This window comes from Theobroma umbraticum, unplaced genomic scaffold (assembly GCF_002168275.2).
Source record: "Theobroma umbraticum cultivar Fairchild unplaced genomic scaffold, ASM216827v3 scaffold_228.0, whole genome shotgun sequence".
NCBI lineage: Eukaryota > Viridiplantae > Streptophyta > Magnoliopsida > Malvales > Malvaceae > Theobroma > Theobroma umbraticum.
Window position 1 is genome coordinate 2532064 of NW_018397274.1, and position 18150 is coordinate 2550213.

At 33.8% G+C, this 18150-nt stretch overlaps 1 protein-coding gene across 7 annotated transcripts in view; it reads right to left on the bottom strand.

Moving 5' to 3' along the window:
- Positions 1-18150, bottom strand: part of ABCC13 (multidrug resistance-associated protein 11) — a 38108-nt gene that overhangs the window by 10037 nt on the left and 9921 nt on the right. Inside the window, exons 1-19 of one of the 7 annotated variants that reach the window (XM_021442440.1) lie at positions 17476-17658; positions 16955-16995; positions 16749-16836; positions 15860-16012; positions 15597-15728; positions 14527-14627; positions 13751-13814; positions 12426-12677; positions 11872-11971; positions 8801-8867; positions 8016-8103; positions 6656-6774; positions 6191-6288; positions 4764-4830; positions 2948-3065; positions 2710-2826; positions 2517-2597; positions 2163-2411; positions 33-134 (exon numbers count right to left, since the gene is read on the bottom strand). In XM_021442440.1, coding sequence (XP_021298115.1) covers positions 33-134; positions 2163-2411; positions 2517-2597; positions 2710-2826; positions 2948-3065; positions 4764-4830; positions 6191-6288; positions 6656-6774; positions 8016-8103; positions 8801-8867; positions 11872-11971; positions 12426-12677; positions 13751-13814; positions 14527-14627; positions 15597-15728; positions 15860-16012; positions 16749-16836; positions 16955-16995; positions 17476-17607 — 2169 coding nt within the window. In that variant the 5' untranslated portion in view covers positions 17608-17658. Of the gene's footprint in view, positions 1-32; positions 135-2162; positions 2412-2516; positions 2598-2709; positions 2827-2947; positions 3066-4763; positions 4831-6190; positions 6289-6655; positions 6775-8015; positions 8104-8800; positions 8868-11871; positions 11972-12425; positions 12678-13750; positions 13815-13973; positions 14095-14526; positions 14628-15596; positions 15729-15859; positions 16013-16748; positions 16837-16954; positions 16996-17475; positions 17659-18150 lie in introns of those variants that run through there. The other 6 variants (XM_021442431.1, XM_021442433.2, XM_021442436.1 and 3 more) reach the window with 6 other exon arrangements.

The window sequence follows — 18150 nt, forward strand, 5'->3', positions numbered from 1 at the left end:
ACACCTGAAGAACCTAGTGCAAGTATACAGACCTGTGGCACATACGCAGAAGAGCCTCTTGAATATATTGATCCATGAACAAGCCTCGTTTCTTGCAGTATTGAATTTAGCAAGGATGATTTGCCTGAACCAACCTGAACAAAGGAAATTAGTAGTGAAATGGATGCACGACATGTTGGATCCTCCACAGACAGTTGTACAAGTGAAGATTTATAAGTGTATCTGCTGCTAAGATCCATTTCATTCATTCTACCATGCAAGCAGCAAGTAGAAAACTCTCATTAATACAACTAAAATTACTTTACTTTTCGCAGATGTCAATTTATACAAACAGAATTATGCAGTTGAAGCTGCAAATAGAAACTCTTACTAACACAACTAAAATTTATTTATTCATTGAAGATGTCTATATGTTATAGTGGCAGAAATTACTAAAGCAATTGAAGTTTGACGCAGACAAAAAACTAATTTAGTAACTACTACTTCAGGAGGTCAGAATCAGCATGTGAAAGGGTCCCAACCTATCAGCTAATTCCAAGCTATGAAGTAATATGTACAATATTATGAACATAATGGAACATAAAAATCTCATGCTATCGCCAAAATATTAGATAAGATAATTTCTCCAATTGAGATTTGAAACAAATTTGTACTTTCCTCATGGCAGGAAATGGTTGAATGAGTAATCGCAAAATGTTTTTTTTTTTTGGTGATTTCGATGTCGATTGGCGACCAATGATTCTAAGTTCTGGTTTTGCCATGTGGCCACATCATCTCGTGAAGTCATATGCCTCATAGGCAAAAAAGGAAAGCTGGCTTTGAGTCTAATGGCAATTAAATTTTTGTTAGACTGAAAGGCTTGTTTGACCTAAAATGAAAGTTTGAAGGCTCATTTAAATGCAATAAAAGGTAAAAGGCTTAGTTGAATAAACAGATATAGTAAAGGGGCTTTCTTAGGATTTATGCCTATTATATATTGCTGATAAATCTGAAATGGTAAACCGAAACAAATTGGTACTAGTACGTACCATTAATAGAAGAAAACCAAAACGCTCTCATCCATACAGTATTGACAACCTTGATTACGCTACCATATGGGGCAATGGAAATAACCCTGAAACGGGTGACAGGGTTACTTCCATTGGAACAGGTCATAATGTTGCTTTTGATGGAACAAGTGATAAGGTTACTTCCACCTAAACAATTGGTAAGGTTTTTATTTTTTTTTATAATTGGGAGAGGGGGGATTCGAACTCTGCTCTTTAGGTAGGAGATCATGCACCAACCAATGAGCCAAATGCTCGGATGCAAAAATATCAATAAAACAAGTTACTTCCATGGGAACAAGTGGTAGGATTACTTCCACTGGAACAAGTTGTAGGGTTATACTACCTTATGAAGCAATAGAAGTAACCTCAGAACACTTGGCAAGATTCTTGGGTTAATTCCACTCTTGAGATGTTCTAGAGAGCTTGGCTTGGTGGCACAAACATGGAGCTAGTTAAGGAGGTTTTCCCTTAACTTTTCCCTAAAAATCGCACGATTGTTACCTCGTTTCTCCCTTTCTCAGTACAGCTAGCACAGTTCCAAATCTCTTGTCACAAAACCCACAATAACCACCTGTCACCTTGCCATTTACCAGGACCTCATAGCAAGTCTACAATTTCACTCCTAGAATTATCTCTGCAATCATCACTGAGATCTTCTACTCTCAACCTATTCTTATTCCTATGCCTTACTCCTTCAGTCCTTCATATTTCCCATTTCCTACATCTTGTTTCACCATCTCACCTGCCACAGAGCTCGATATTTGCTCATCTTCCTCTCTAGCATTCTTGGTACGTGTACCTCTTCCTCTTCCAGAAGAACGCTTTCAGAATTACTAATTAACTTCTGATTAATTTGTCATAATAGATCCCATTGCTTTACAAATAGTCTTTAGTTTCTTGTTAAAACCTTCTACTATTTTAATATCCCACAATATCCACATTTATACTTTATTCATTGAGTAGGAACAAAATTATCATTCTTTTGTAGAAAATTCTATTTTGTAATTTGTCAATATTCTTACTATGTCATGAAAAGTGAACACTCAGAAAGAAAAGATGCCACCGGAAAGAAAAAGAGAGAACAATAAAATAGCCTCAAGCGAGAGATTTTACCTCTCCAATTACTGCAACCAAAAGACCATTTGGGAGACTTAGTGTGACATGATTCAAAACAAAATTCTGATCTTCATTACTGCTTGACCAAGTACAACATGCATCGTGCATGACTACAGCCATATCTTTGGAGACAAGATCAGACTGGTCATTTGAAAAAATTGGTTGGAATTTAGCTGCTTGTTCCACTTTGGATTTTTTCTCTGAACAACAAAGGAACCTGCTCAATCGTCTTGTCGATATAAAGGCCTGTGGCAAAGTAAGGGAAAATAAGGCATATTAAGAATTTCTCCATTCCCAATAGTAACTAACTACGGAGAATCTGTACTAAGGTCATGGAACATGGTAACTCACATCAATAAGACCATTGATGACCCATGGGAATGAATTGAGAGGAGAAATCAAATTATTAAAAAGAGCAAGACATGTGAAAACCTGCAAAATGATTCTTACAAAATTAGCTTCATATTATTCGTCAGCTATATGCAACATTCGGAACCAAAATTGAAATCATCAAGGCATTATGCATTAAACTAAAGCCTAATACCATTGCAGCGTCAAGCTGATGTCCCATCAATGTAAAGAGTCCAAATGTGAATAAAGAGAACAGAGTTGGCGTTGTAGCCCAAAAGAATACACACCAAGCATCCAAGTACTTCCGGGTCTAAAATTCAAAAGTTCAATTATAAGAAGCAAAATCTATCCAACTACTAGTAGAAACAGAATATATCATGTTAATTGTATTAAGCTAAAACAGTCCAAGAATAAAAAAAATGGCATCATACAGTTAGGTGCTTCACTTCCAAAGATCTTGTATCCATCAACCAACGAGAAAAAAGGATCTCCCAGCTATACATCTTTAAAGTGCGAATATGAGCCAAAAGTTCTCCTGTCCTTCTAATCCTGCCAAAGAACATTTGAACATAAATACTTTCTATGATTAGTTCATATATGTCGTTGCAATGGCTGTTATCTTCACCATTATAATAACAATATCCTTTTTTTGGCTAAATGAAAAGAGCTTTTGAACAATGAAAGGGATACATCCTTAATCAGCATACTCCACCAGTACACTGGCTTCCTAGAGGACACGTAAATAGACAGTACCATTCTTAGCCATTAAAACAAATTTTATTATGTCCTATCCGAACTTCATTTTCACATTGCAGATTTCTTGCAGTGAACTCTTCCCACAACTTCTTCACTTTTATAAAGACTCTACTATTTTACTCTATCCAGAATCTATAGCCACTTGCTACATGAACGTGAAAGAGGTCCAGAGACCACCTCCTTAAAAGTTCTTCAACATCCATCTAGGCTCACATCCAATCTTCAGCAATCCTGCTAAATCTGCTACAGGAAGCATTGTTTCTGAAACCATTGTAGAAAATCCAAAAGCAAACAATGGATGAAATGCTTTCATCAATAGGACCACCTATATTACAAAAATGGGGACGTATGACCATCTCGTTGCACTAGTTACTACCTTGTTTGCGATTTCCACTTCATGGCCAACCACAGAATGAAGCTCTGCCCAGATATGTTGTGCTTAAGCCAAACAAGAGTAAACCATGCCATCTGGCTAACTTTTGTTTAAACACGCATTCAAGCAGTTTTGACTGTAAACTCTCCTTTACCACAAGGAGTCCATTTAAATTGTTCGCTTCTTGTCAAATTTGTTCTGTTTCCCAGTTTGGGCTGCAAGTAATCTCGATCTCAATTTTTTTCCAAAATCAGTAACATTAGCTTTTTTGGTTTAACCAATTTCAACATTACATCTCCATCCATTTGATCAACTAAGGCCCGGCTTGATAGTAGCAGTCAAACCAGAAGGTGTTATGCAATCACCCACCTCATGTTTTTGCTTTTAACATCTTCCTCCAAACCCAATTACCATCATTCGAGGACTTTAACCTCCATAAGCTTCTGAATTTTGTCTTCATCAGGTGCATCCACTTTAACCATAAAGATCAGCTTTCATGTGCAAAATTCCTTAGGTATCTTAGGTGTTTCAAAATTGCTGTCACAATCCATTCTCCAGTTCTTTTAATGCCTATAGCACTACCAGCCCCATGTCCCAATCCAAGTTTCTTGTTTATGTCAGGAATTCCCAAAAAAAACCTCCTACATTTCTTTTCAACTTCTTTAATTACACTTTTTGGAGGATGTAGATGGTACTAGAGCAATTTTAAATGGTCATCAATACAGAGTTCACTGTCTGAACACTTCCATCATTGAAAAGAACTTCCATATCCAATTACTGATTCTACTAGTTCTCTTGTCAATCAAAATCTGGCAGTCCATTTTGGAAAAAGAAATTACATCCCTAGGGCCAAATATTACAGTGATTTTGCACCTAACAAAACAACGGGCTGATAAATATCCAACCTTTTCAAAGTACACTGCCTTCAAGCAAAAGACAGCCACATCACCATAAGTGGCATCCAGAAATTATCCATAATTTGTTTATTTATATCCAAAGAATTCTGTGCCATAAAGCCTCTTTAGGAAAGCAAACAATTATGTTTCAAAGAAAGAAAAAACTCAATGTTTTGGCGAACTTCATGTTCTATAGAAAATGATGTGAAAAAATATACATACCTCTCATCCTTTTGCTTCATCATTTTCTCAGTGGCACTTGCAATCAATTCAGAAATCCATTTATTTACTGCAGATATGAAATTTCAATAATAAGAAACAAATGCCAATTCCTTTGAGAAAATCTACAGAAAGGAATGTGCAGCATTGAAGCAGTTCCATAGTTTTCTTATTCTAGAATAACGTCTAGAGTATTTATCTGCATCATATTCTCATTTAATATCACACATGATGATGTGTTCAAGGCAAACTGAGATGATCTTTTAGTTTTATATTAGCACTAGGCCTCAACAAGCCTGAATAATATTGAGAGATTTGTAACTTAAAACCATGGTCACAGAACTGAGTGCAACATTTTACAACAACATTACCAACACAGATAACATCATATTTCACAGCTGGCACAAACTAGAATCATTTAAGAAATAATTTCTCACAAATTTATTGCAATTCATGCCCATTCTGCTTAAAAATATTTATATATAGTAACTACTATTTTTTATTTAATTATTTTTAAAAAAATGAATTTGAAGAGTTTCTTGTCAGAGAATGCAACAGATTTCAATAACCTTTTATTATTATTGCTACTTTCTTTTATAGAAATCAAACAATTTGATCAATTTCTCAAAGAGAGTGCAAAGCTTGCCATTTATGCACTTGAATTATTTAGTCTAGCATACATCAGTTCATTTGTGATAACTATTAATTTCATCAGCAACAGGCATTTGAGATTTAGGATATTTTAAGTTACTTTGTTCTACCTCATGCTTGAAAACATGTTATTTTGCAGAAAATAACTTAAGTCTCTTTCATGCTGCAAGTATGAGCTTTTAAAGTTTCATTCTATACATGAACACTTGAGTTTCTCTTCTGCCATTTTTTTTGCATAGAGAATTTATTTTGAAAAGAACGTGTTAAATAAGCTTGTGCAAACCATAAGTATGTAACTAATAAAACATCTAACCAAAAACAAAAAAGAACCTCTACCTGTCAAGTTCAATAGAGCTACGGAGCATTTTAAATCAAAACAAGTTGGGCATGGCTTCAGTAGTAGGCTTTGATGCTAGTTTCCTAGGCCATGGGGGATATATAATGAATACATTTATGACTTAGTAGTATACAAAAAGGCCAATCCAGGAGATTTAGAAATAGTAAAATCAACCACAAGAACATACAAATTTCACCATCAAGTAGTATAAAGACATAAAAATGCACATACAAAATGTGTAGTCTTTTCTTGATTATCAAACCTAAAACAAACAGAGTTTCATGCACTGAATTGACCAAATGCTCCTACGTGGAGCATACAAGCACAAGACATTTAAATAATGGGTGATAACTACAGAACCCAATGAAAGAAAATTGCTAACTTAAGATCTAGTTTTAATCAATATTCAAAAGGAAAAGTAAATGTTGATTTGTAGCAATACCTGGTATAAGTATGATAGTTATTGCCAGTCCAGACATGAAAGCTAATTTGACTTGTGTGTACAAAAGATACAATGCAACTCCAATTTGTAAAGGTAGGCTGAAACATTGAAAGACAGAAAAATATAAGAATCATAAGCTATAGGTCATGCAAGAGATCTACTTAGATTCAACCTAGACATTGCAGCACAAGCAGTTGACCTTTTTATCTGAAAAGAAACACTAATTATATTACTATTAACATGATAAGACTTTCCACTATTTGTGTTTCATGATTATTATTTCACGATTTCAAAACTTTGTGATAATAAAGATAAAAATACAGAATGAGGCAGCACTGATAGCTTTCAATGCTAGGAACATATATAGGTTACTGTCTCCACCTCTTTCCACAAAGATATTTCACTCTTTACCATGCAATTAAAAGGATAGCATGCTTTTGGCATTATGTGTGATTAAGCAATTACCTCCACATGTCATGGAAACTGTTACACAAATTGACCGTTCGATCAGCATCAATAGACATAAATGTTTGAATTTCCCCCTCAGAAAATTTTGACTGCTCTGCTATGCTAACATATAGACACTGAGATGAAAGTTTGTGAATGTAAAATTGATGATAAAAATCAGAAAATGCAATACAACAAAAGGCCCAAATGAATATGAAATAGAGTTTTGAATTATGAATCAAGAAATATCAAACTCAACATAACCCAACAGAGGGACTAAAGTAGGAGGGAGACAAAGACTAGACCAGTAATGGCACCCAGAAAGTGTCTTACAACATATCAAAGCAAATATTAAAACAGAAAGACATAATACAGAAGTAAGAATAAGGGCATCCTAATTCCATCTGTAAAACTCATAAATAGCATAAATGAACCATTTATTCCACCAATTCTGGAATGATTAAATTGCACTCCAAAAATATTCCAAAAGGTAAACTACCAAAAAAAAAGAATATTTCAAAAATGCTACAGCAACTGTAAACTAGCTTAAGATTATCATTCGTTGAGTATGAATTTGAAACAGAACATTGTTCCCCATCCTTGCTACTCTCACTCAATCTGTCACCTAGCTACTCTTACCTTCATTCTACATATCAAGGAAAAAGGGGTAGTACTAGTCATTTCTGGGCCATTCATTCTCATTATAACCTCCTTACTAAAATTATTGTTTGCTAGAGGCAGCAATCAAGTGATAAATAGTGCATCTTATGCTCATAACCAACCTCTCCACCCCAATCAATCATTTATTTTCACCAAAGCGTCTATAGTTGGAATTATCATGATAGAAAAACTTTGAGGGTAGCAACAGCCAGCAAGTCTACAGTGATGTAACAAATGGCCACTAGTATTATTCTAACCATTTCAATTGGTGAAGGGTAAGAATATGTCTTCCTTTTCAGTATATGTGAAAAAGTAACTACACTCAATTAAAAAAGTTCTCCAATACATCCATTCAAAATATTGTTAACCATCATTTTGAATTGTCTTGCATAACAACTTGCACACATAGCAAAGAACCAGAGTGATTATTTTTTATTTTTTGTTGGATATAGTAGTGGAAATAAATTTCCAACTTCCTCCTCAGAATATTCTGTAAAATACTAACAAGGTCTTAAAAGATAAAAACTTTGTCAAGGAAATGTGCAAATGCATTTCTTATCAGTAGAATCACTAACACAAGTAAAGGACAACGAATTCTTGTTTTCATCCAGGACATCTGACACATAACATTTACCATCTTTTCCAAACACAAGCCAAGTACATCTTTAGTTATAAAAGTCCCCATTGGAAAAATTTTAAAGAAATGTAATCAACATACCTTACGATAGATAACAGTCATGATACTAGATCGTAACTTTAGCTTCAGCTTTGAAAGATGAAATGTGTACTGTGTATCGGAAAAGGATCTGCAAGGTAGGGAATAAGCATTAATTAATCATTAGTTTTAAACGCAGACAGGCATGAAGCAACATAAGTGGTCTGGTATCATTCTTCAAGACAAAATGATCTTTAAAAATTAACAAAAGGAGATAAAAGGTGGTACATGAAATGAAGTGTGCAGGAACAAGAGGAAGGGAAAGAATATTCTTAAAGCATATATTTCATTAAAAAAATGAACAACATTGCAAACACATACATTATACTACATACTAACTTTCAAGTACCGTTCTAGATTTTATCTTTCTGGTCTAAAACCTTTTTCCACATTAGCCTGCCACTGCAGCAACGCATAGTTGGTTTGGTGTAAACTTTTCTTTTCCTGATGAATGCTTATTATGATTTTGGTAAGTATGTAGATAAGGATTAAAAGAAATTAAGCCACTGTGACAGCAAAATCGGTCCTCATATTCTCTGCTTACATGTAGTCAAGAACTAATAAACGAACAAGAATCCAGTGCATGTAACAGATATAATTTACTTGATATTGATCTCAAATAATACCCCAAACTCTGGTGAACATATTTTCCTTGAGAAACATGACTTTAGAACACATTTAAATTGCAAAACTTACTCGAGCTAAGCAATAGAAGGAGCCACAAACACAGAGAGAAACAAGGACAAAAATGTATAAAATCATCATTAACTGTTTAGGAAAAAGCTCACTTGATGACTGATACTAGGCCTAACAATATCCCAAAAAAATAGCCATCCAAACTTCCAGAACCTGACAAAAGAAAAACAAGTAGCAAAACCAATGTCAACACAAGTATATCTCCAATTAAAACTTCAATATAATTTAAATATTATGTAGCACCAATTAGTTACAAATAGATTACAACGAAAAGTCATTTTCCATTCATGAAAAAGCTATAAAACTTCATAGATAGATAGAGAGAGAGAGAGAGAGAAGCTTGGCTTAATTGAATTCATAGATTCTGCAAGCAGTGTTCACATAATCAAATATGTATATAACATAAATTCCAACTTGTGATCTAAAGCAATTAAATTATTTCATTATGGATACATAAGAGAGAGAAAAACACCACAAATTCACAAAATCAACAAAACATGTATCATTGATGTATGAAACAACATGCACCATGTCACAAAGGTTAAACAGATAAAGAGAAATTTTTTTCCCTTCTACGGATGAAGGAAATAAAAATTTGAAGAAGAAGAAGAACAAAATAAGAAAATACACCTGAAATTCTCTCCAAGAATTCCTAACGACCAACTTAAGAAAGTAATCGTGTATATTGAGAACACATGATTGCCTTATAAATAAGTAATTTATGCTGCCAATATGTGGCAATCCCAAAGAACCCAGAGCTGCATAATTTAGCTACTCTTCCTAAGATAGAAATTATGTACTAAAACTACAATGGCCATCCATTTCTCCTCAAGTAATTTCATCTAGACATGATCTAAAAAATACTAATAGTGCAAACTGCTTTAGAAGATGTTTGTTGTTAATAAATAATAACATGTGCAAATTTCAATTTAGCCTTTTTCTTACCACCTCTAGACTGATATGAGGTAGTACCTTCACGTATTTCGAACATTTCTGTTTATTATTCAACACATAAAGATATATGGCACTGTGTGAAAGTGTGCAGAAAAGATCAAAGAACCTTGATTGAAATATTTTCAATGTTGATGGTGGTTTCGTTGGCCACCTGAGTGTATTTAGAAGTCTTGATTTGGTCCTCTTTTAGCACTGGATGAAATGTTACAAGTTCTGAAGTCTTGATACCATGTTGAAAACCTTAAGAAAATATGGCATACTTCATAGAACCCAAAATCATGTCAAATTACTGCTCTTGGAAATTTGGGACCTTCATTTTTTTTTTTTTTGGGTTAAAGACAAATGTTTTATTAAAAGGAGTCAATACTACAATCTATTGTAGGCAACGACAAAGTATGGAACGGCCACAAAAAATTACATGAAGCTGCTTGTTGGGAAGAACTTTGGGACCTTAACAGAACCACCATGCTTACACAGACAACTTAATTGGTAGCTTCACTCTTAGCAACTGTCATTTTGGCAGCAGGTAACCTTCTCCCTATATGACACTGCAGCATTTTCCAGGTTGGCCTCTTGTAAACTTCCAATGTGGCAAGCTTCCTATGACAGTAGCAACCCTGTTCAGTGTGAAGGAACTCTCTAACTTTCCTCCAGAGATGCCACTCTTAAATAACTCCTTCCAGCCTTGTGAATTCAGGATAGAACCTACTGTAGGGCCCCAATTTTACAAACTTTGACCATTATACCAAAGATCTTGAGCACAAAATCCTTTTAAAGGAAAGGCCACTATTGCTTGGGATCTTCATAGATAGGCATGCCACAAGGGGAATTTCCCTCCAGTTAGCACATGGACCTCAAAGCAGAATTCAGCTTAAGTTCTAAATCTACTAGAAATTGGATTAAGACTTTCTGCATACTCATACATGAACAAGGGTATTGGTATGACTCTAGAGGTGCTCTACACCATATTCTAAGTTATAATATAGAAGAACTTCTGAAGTTAAATTGACATACTGTATATACATTTTGCTTTAGGCCATATCTGGGAACTATGAGGGGCAGGGAAGGAGAGAGACTGGAGGGACCAAAGAAGAGAGAGAGAGGAGAGGGTAAAAATTCCTCTTGTTCAATTGCTTAAACCGAAGAGCGAAAGGAACACAAGGGTACTCTTGTTTGGTTACGGAGTGGAAAGGGAAGGGAATTATGACTTAAGTAGCGCGAAACTTTTCAGAAGATAAAAAATACCCTCATCATTCTTATTATACTGTTTCTTAGGAATACTTCAAAGTAGAGTTGTAGTCCAATCAAATCTTAATCAATGTTAATTTTTAGATAGAAACTAAAGTGTGTTAAATATTTAAAATGTCAAAATACCTTTACAACCTTTATTACTTTAGATATAATAAGATTTTATGATAGATTTACTTGAATTGCCTTATAACAAAGTTGTGATCTAACCAAATCAGTTTTTACATTTCATTAACTTATCAATGTTTTATTATTAAACAGAAAATTTATAAGTTTTAATCAAAATCTAGATATTATGTTTATTTTTTATATTATTAATACTTGACATGCAACTTAGTTCACATGCAAATTGCATGTTAAGAATATACTAATATATTCAAATGAAATGTTAGAGTAACGGTTAACTTTCAAAGCAGTTAAAAATTTTTAACAAGAACGTATCACTTCTCCTCCTTCCCTTCCCCTTCCTTTCCCATCATTTCCCTCAATCCAAACAAAACCTAGGTAATGGCAAGGATGCCTTTTATTGACAGGTAATCAATCCCGTAAAACAGACAGAAATTTGTTGAACACTTAAATCCAAGTATCCTAAGATAATCCTTTTATAATTATGGAGCTCTCTCCATCATCTCATATGGGACAGAAGCAACAGCCCAAAAAAAAAAAACATAACAAAACAATAATAAGACCAAAGTCATTAAAGGCTTCAGCTAATACAACAAAATTATAAATCTTATTAAGTAAAACCAAAAACAGAATCATGCGATGAATCATAGATTGCAGAGTAAGTTGTATAAGACAACATTTGCAAGTCAAATCTTTTATCACATTTAGTAAGATGGTATTTGATTTTAACTGTAAGTGGAACAGGGAACAAGGAAAGAATCACCTTGCGGCATAGAGAAATATTAAAATAATGAAATGAGTAATAGAACAAAATTAAAAACTCATTGATAACTGCCATTTGTGGAAGAATTAGAACTATGCAAACCTTGTTGAAGAAACCGAATTAGCTTATTCAGAAGCAATGGTCCACCAAAACCAATGCAATCATTGAACACCTGCAAAAAGTGAAATTATGCATTTAGTTGGAAAAAAAATAAAATTCATAAAGCAACTTGAAAACTTCAGTCAAAGATCTTTTATTTTCTGCAAGTTGGACCCCATAATTTCCATAGGCAAGCACACTTCAATTTTCCTCCAAAGGATTTATATGTACTTGGATCTGATCCCAAGACATCCAGCCTGACGTAAAGGAATATACTATTTACAAGCATAAAGTAGAAGAAGAAACAGGTGTAGGACTCCTAATGTTAGATATATCTTATCAAACATAAGAAAAATAAACAATAAATCAGAAACAAAACCCAACTGTTCTGGTAACACAAAGATCTATAAACACACCAGCTTCCATTTTTTTTTTATTGGTAAAGAATAAATAACTACCATATGGCCTCTCCTTTCATAGTGTTACTTTTACATGGAAAGAGAGCATTTCTTAAAGAATAAGAATACCTTCAATAAACCTAGACGAAGATATGGCCCTCCATATGCAGAGAAGATTGCTCCCAGAAACGATGTGTTGGAGCAAGAATTGTTTTGCTGATCTTGCCAACAGTTTAATAATTTATCATGACATGTAGAAGGATCCATATCAGTCGGCAGCAAAAGCAAATCATTGAAGTCAAGCTGCTTTGTCAAACCACGATTCATTACAGAAGTGATAGATCTGAATGTCATATGATCCCAAAAGCCCTGTGTACTTCTCTTTGACAACCAGGTGAGATGCAAAAAATTAATATTAGTTTATTTACTTCGGAAAGTAAAAGATCAATAAGCAGCAAAATAAGACACATTTTGTGCTGGCAATACAAAATTTAAGAAACAATAAGATTTCAAATGGCAGTTTCTTATGGTAAGCCTATAGAAGCTGCTACATGTGATGCAAAAGTCAAGGAGGGCCCTGTTGCAAGCAGGCATGTGAAATAGAATTTTTCAGACTAGGTTTAGTTTAAGACCAGAGCATTCAAGTGAAAGCAATTTTATGCCCCTACAAAGGCTGACACACAGCAGTTAGTAGCATCTCTGTGTGTGTCTGTCTGTGAGTGCGTCCATGCACGCATCACGCCAAGCTGAGAATTATTATTTTGATAATAATCAAACCAGTACATATTCATCAAAATTAATGTAAAGCTAGAAAAAAATGAAAATTAATATCATAAAATAGGACTTTAAAACTGTAGGAAAGAAATGGAATTGGTATGTACTATAAAACAGAACAGAAACTTATTAGCTTCCATTAAATTAGAAAAAACTTTAAATCATCAAATGGAAAAGGTAGGTGCAGAAAACTGTTTTGAGATGCTAACAAAAAAATTGCTGTTATAATTGCTAAGTATACTATTTATGTTTAGATGCATTCCAGTGCTTACTAGCAATTTTAGGACACATTTGCAGATCATACTTCCAAATTCCACACATGGCAATTAGTAGAGAGGTTAAACCTAAATATAAAGCCAATGCAAACAACAAACCCAACCAATGTGGGACAAAACCACAACAAAATCATATTTATTTAGGAGACTCAATCAGTTTTGATTAAAAGAATTTCAAATTCGGTTATTTCAGGGAGGAGAGGGAAAATATTGTTGAGACAAAGAGAGAATCCATGACTTTGATAATAAACGGGGGGTGGGGAGGAATTCAAACACTTTGGGTATAAGAAAAAAAAATAGAAATAATACTAAGAGCACACTTTTAAATTGTTTTCAAAAAAAAAATCACATATAAATAGAGCAAAAGCATACATGAGAAAAGTTAAGATGAAAAATATTACTTACAGAATCCCTTTGACAACCTTCCTCAGCGTCCATCTCAGTACAAAGAAGTGAATCTTCCATCGGGCTACAATTTGTGAATGCAAAGAGTTTAGCCAACAAATCTCAGTAATGTAGAGAAAAGGAAACAAAGTAGTGATATTCGACAAAGTGCCTATGGCATCAATCATCAAGTGAGACTTTGATCAGCAGAATACATATCATCTAATATCTTCCAACATCACACCTTATTATCTCATTAAGTTATGGATCCAATGCACAACCATGGTAGAAAAGGTTGTGGCTACTAGCTAGCTCAATTAGTCAAATCCTTTGCCAATCGTACCAAGGACCTCACACTGCCTTTGTTAAGGATGGAAAGGGGGTCAAGAGGCTTCCCACGGTGTGTCCACCAACCTTTGGGGAAAACAAATACTAAGGAAGGAATAAGATGGAAATTACAAGATCAAACAAATTCTATAAAATACTATAAAATGGTTGAATGAAATTCTTGCTGCTGATCTGACACAACATAATATTGAGTAATAACAAGATTAAGGAAGCAATAGCGTATGGAAGAATTGCTTGTTCTTTGTTTTACTTTCTTTTCCATGGAACTTGGAAGCAGAGGGAAAGCTAATTTCATGGTGCATGTTTGAGAGCAAGTGCCAAAATGACACTATATCAACCAATCATATCCAAACAGTTTAAGCATCCAAACTTAGGATACACAAAGGACAATAGTCACATATAACCTGTGGCACAACCTAAGTGCTTGCAAATCATTAACCAAATCATACCTGCTCTTGGTGGATGCCCTTTTTATCCGAATATAGTTAATGGATATGCAGAACGTGATATCCAAAAATACAATAGAGCTCTCTTTAAGACACTCAAAAACCTGCCCAACAGATTTATAATTAATTACGAGTTGGTTTACTAAAAAATTCAATTCCAAGAAGAATTACTACATAACGTTTGCCAGGAAGTTATAATAGTTGCCTCGAAGGAATATGACAGGCATTCTAGCTTGCAGTTGTCGTTTTTTTTTTCTTTCTTTTTTTTTTTCTGAAAAAGAGGTAAATGGAACACATTATTATAACACATCAGCAGTAGTTGATTATGAGAAGCATTCCACATCTTTAGTTTGGTCTTATCAACATCAAAGGATGTTTTGACAAGAGCTAGTTCTTTAACTTCTTATTAACTGGAAACTAAAACCAAATGGCTAAAGTTTTGCTTTCTAATAATATATGTAACAGTCGTATCCATCAATATTTGACACAGGCACCGTTGATATTTGTGCAGGACATTTATTAGAGGGTATTAACTTGTGACTTAAATAAGTCTGTCCACCGAAAACTTTACTTATTCAACCACAGTGAAGACAATAGAGGCAGATATTCCAAACTGAAATTGCATGCAGTAGGATATTAATTAACAAAATTGATTTAAGTATCTCAACATTTTCCAAGAAATGTTTATTTTTTTTAGCCCTCAAATAAACATCTGTGTCTTTTGTCCAACTATTTTGATGGCATTGTACCATAAAAGCATTCATATAGCATCTTATTCTTTTGAACTTTATTTTGTTGCTTCGAGAAGATATCACACTATCTTATCGTAGGGTTAACTTTCTATATTATCATGTTATGAGATGGCAAGCCCTCAAACCTATTTGATATATGTATTACACGCCCTATGGAGCAAACATAGATAAACCATATACACAATAAGCAGGCTTGACACCCACACACCCAATTGGGAATGTTATAACACCATTAAAGACTGCAATCATGAAGAGCACAATAAATTATATAGAACCACTCAATATATTAAAAGAAATTTCTTATAGAAAACAAAGTAATACCTCTAATGAAGAGAATGCCAATTGCAAATGGGGGATTCCAAACAGTGGTTTCATGATCCACCATATACATAAGACGAGATCGCAAAATATGTGTTGTAAAAAGGCACACCTCAAGAAGAATATAATAGTTGCCTACACACATTTGCAAAATTAAGGAATCAGAGAAACAATATTAAGATACCAATATAAATTTCTTAAAAGTGAAGAACACTGCTTAAAGTTCCAGACAACAAAGCCAATGACTTAAAGATAGGAAACCTTACCCAGACCACGAAATTCGAACATCTGAAAAGCCACTCATGATATGCAACAAAATCTCCGTGAAATTTTTTCTTCACAAGCAAAACCACATCCACACATGACAAACATGCTCCAATGACTGCTACAAAATGTAGGACCTTCTCTGGAAATTTTATCTAGATTTTTTTTTTTTTGGAAGCATTAGTACATATTGTGAGTTGCTCAGGTTGAAAATTTATAGCCGTAACCACTGTTTTGCTACCAATTTAAATCTAGCTGAAAATGTAGAGTCAAAAGAAAAGAAAATGGAAGGAAAGGGGCAGGGACGTCATGAAGAATAGTAGCATATTTTAGTTATTACCAATAATGAAGGATTAGAACTAAATAGTAAAGCAACAGCTGATACATAAACCATATTTCTGACATAGAAAGCTAAGAGGGAATCAAGAAAGTCAGCAGAACATGTATTGAGTTAACTAAAAGTGAATCAATAAAACTAAACAGGGTAGGATGAAGGGGACAAGAATAAAAGAAAAGGCAGAACTTATTCAATATCCTCTAATTTCTCAATAAGAAAAGATTTCAACACTATGATGAAGGTCAAGTTTTCACCAGCCACTCAGATAAGGATCAAATACCACAAAGTAGTCATCAAAACTAACTTAATACTCAATGTACTGTGGCATTAAGAAAACACATGCTTTCTTAGAAGCTATTTGTTGGTAAATTTTTAGGACCGATAAAGATGGCTATTTTGTGTACATAAAGAGAATATTTTAATCTTTTGAAAAAGAAACAGAAAAGGTAAATATATTTCCATACAATAGGCATGAACATTGAATGGAAATTTCTTAGTGGACATTAAAAAGAAGAATTGAAAAGAGCATAGCTGTATATAAAGAAGAATCTTACCCTCCAGTTTGTTCTGGCGCTTCTTCTCATAATTCCAAGGATGCAAATCATGCAGATAGTTGCTGCATTTACACCAAAACCTAAGACCGTAAACACGAATAAGGAAAGCCAAATTCATGGACACCATTACCGCTTCTGTCTCAAAATCAAGCGTAAAATAAATTAAATGAAATAAATAAATAACTCATAAATTAAGAAAAGGATATAAGTCATCAAAACATTGCGAGAAGCCATTTCCAACCCAAACCTGGGAACCAAACAATCAAAAAAGGAAAACCACAGTGAGAAACATAACACATGTATCTTTTAAACAGTTTAAACTAGAGAAACAGAGAGGGATAGAATTCAAACTAGAAGTAAAGTATGGAAAAATAGTTTCCATCTTATTTCTTTTCAGTTACTAGAAAATTTTAAAATTCCAACTCATTTTCTCGCCAAACAAACATAGGTTGAGCACGAAGTATATAAAGCTTAAAAACGTCGTTATTTGGCTCCTGAGAAAATCCGAGGGAAAATAGAGAGTCTCCCTAAAGTCAAAGAGGTAAAAGAAAAAGAAATTCCTTTCATGTCCCTTCATTTTCTGAACATACAAACAGAGATTTCAAGTTTTAACCAACACAAAAGAAAAAACAGAGACCAGACATTCTTCTTCAGTGGACCAAGAAAAACCAGTTTGGTTGCCAAGAAAATGAAAAGGAAAACAGAATCCAAGAAAAGTTGGACTTACGAAAGGAGACTTGGGGCAAAGGAGAAATTTGAGTTGCTTCATTTTTGGGTGATGAGTTCGGGTTTGGGAGCCAAAAGAAAACGGTTTTAAAGGTGAGGGAGAAGTCGGGAACCACTTGGGAGTTGATTTCATGCAATTTGGTGGGGAGACTTTTTTCAGTGTTGCAGGGATGGGATGTGTAACTGTCTTTCTCCAGTGGTGGAAGAGTACACGTGGAATTTGCCGAAACTCCAACCAACACCCAAGTCAAGTCAACACTAAATCTTGGCACTGCTTGGCTGGAGGAGAAAAACATGCCGATAAAAGAAAATGTAGTTTTCTTTTGAGAAAAATTAAAAAAAAAAAAAAAGAAAGGAAATAACTCGTAAATAACGGGTAATTTTAAAAAAAAATGTATTTCCTATAAAAACAATGAAGGCACGTATAAATCCCTTTACTCGAGATCTACCAGTTAAACATCCGATTGAAATAAACTTTTATATATATATATATATATTATTAATAAAAATTAAATTAATAAATTAAAATTTGTTAATCAAAAATAAATTTAAATTTAAAATCATAATTAAAATAATTAATAAATTTTAGTAAATAGTAATTATTTATAAAAAAACTTATAAAAAAAATATTATATATTAATTTAATATTAAAAATTATTATTTATAATCTAATCTT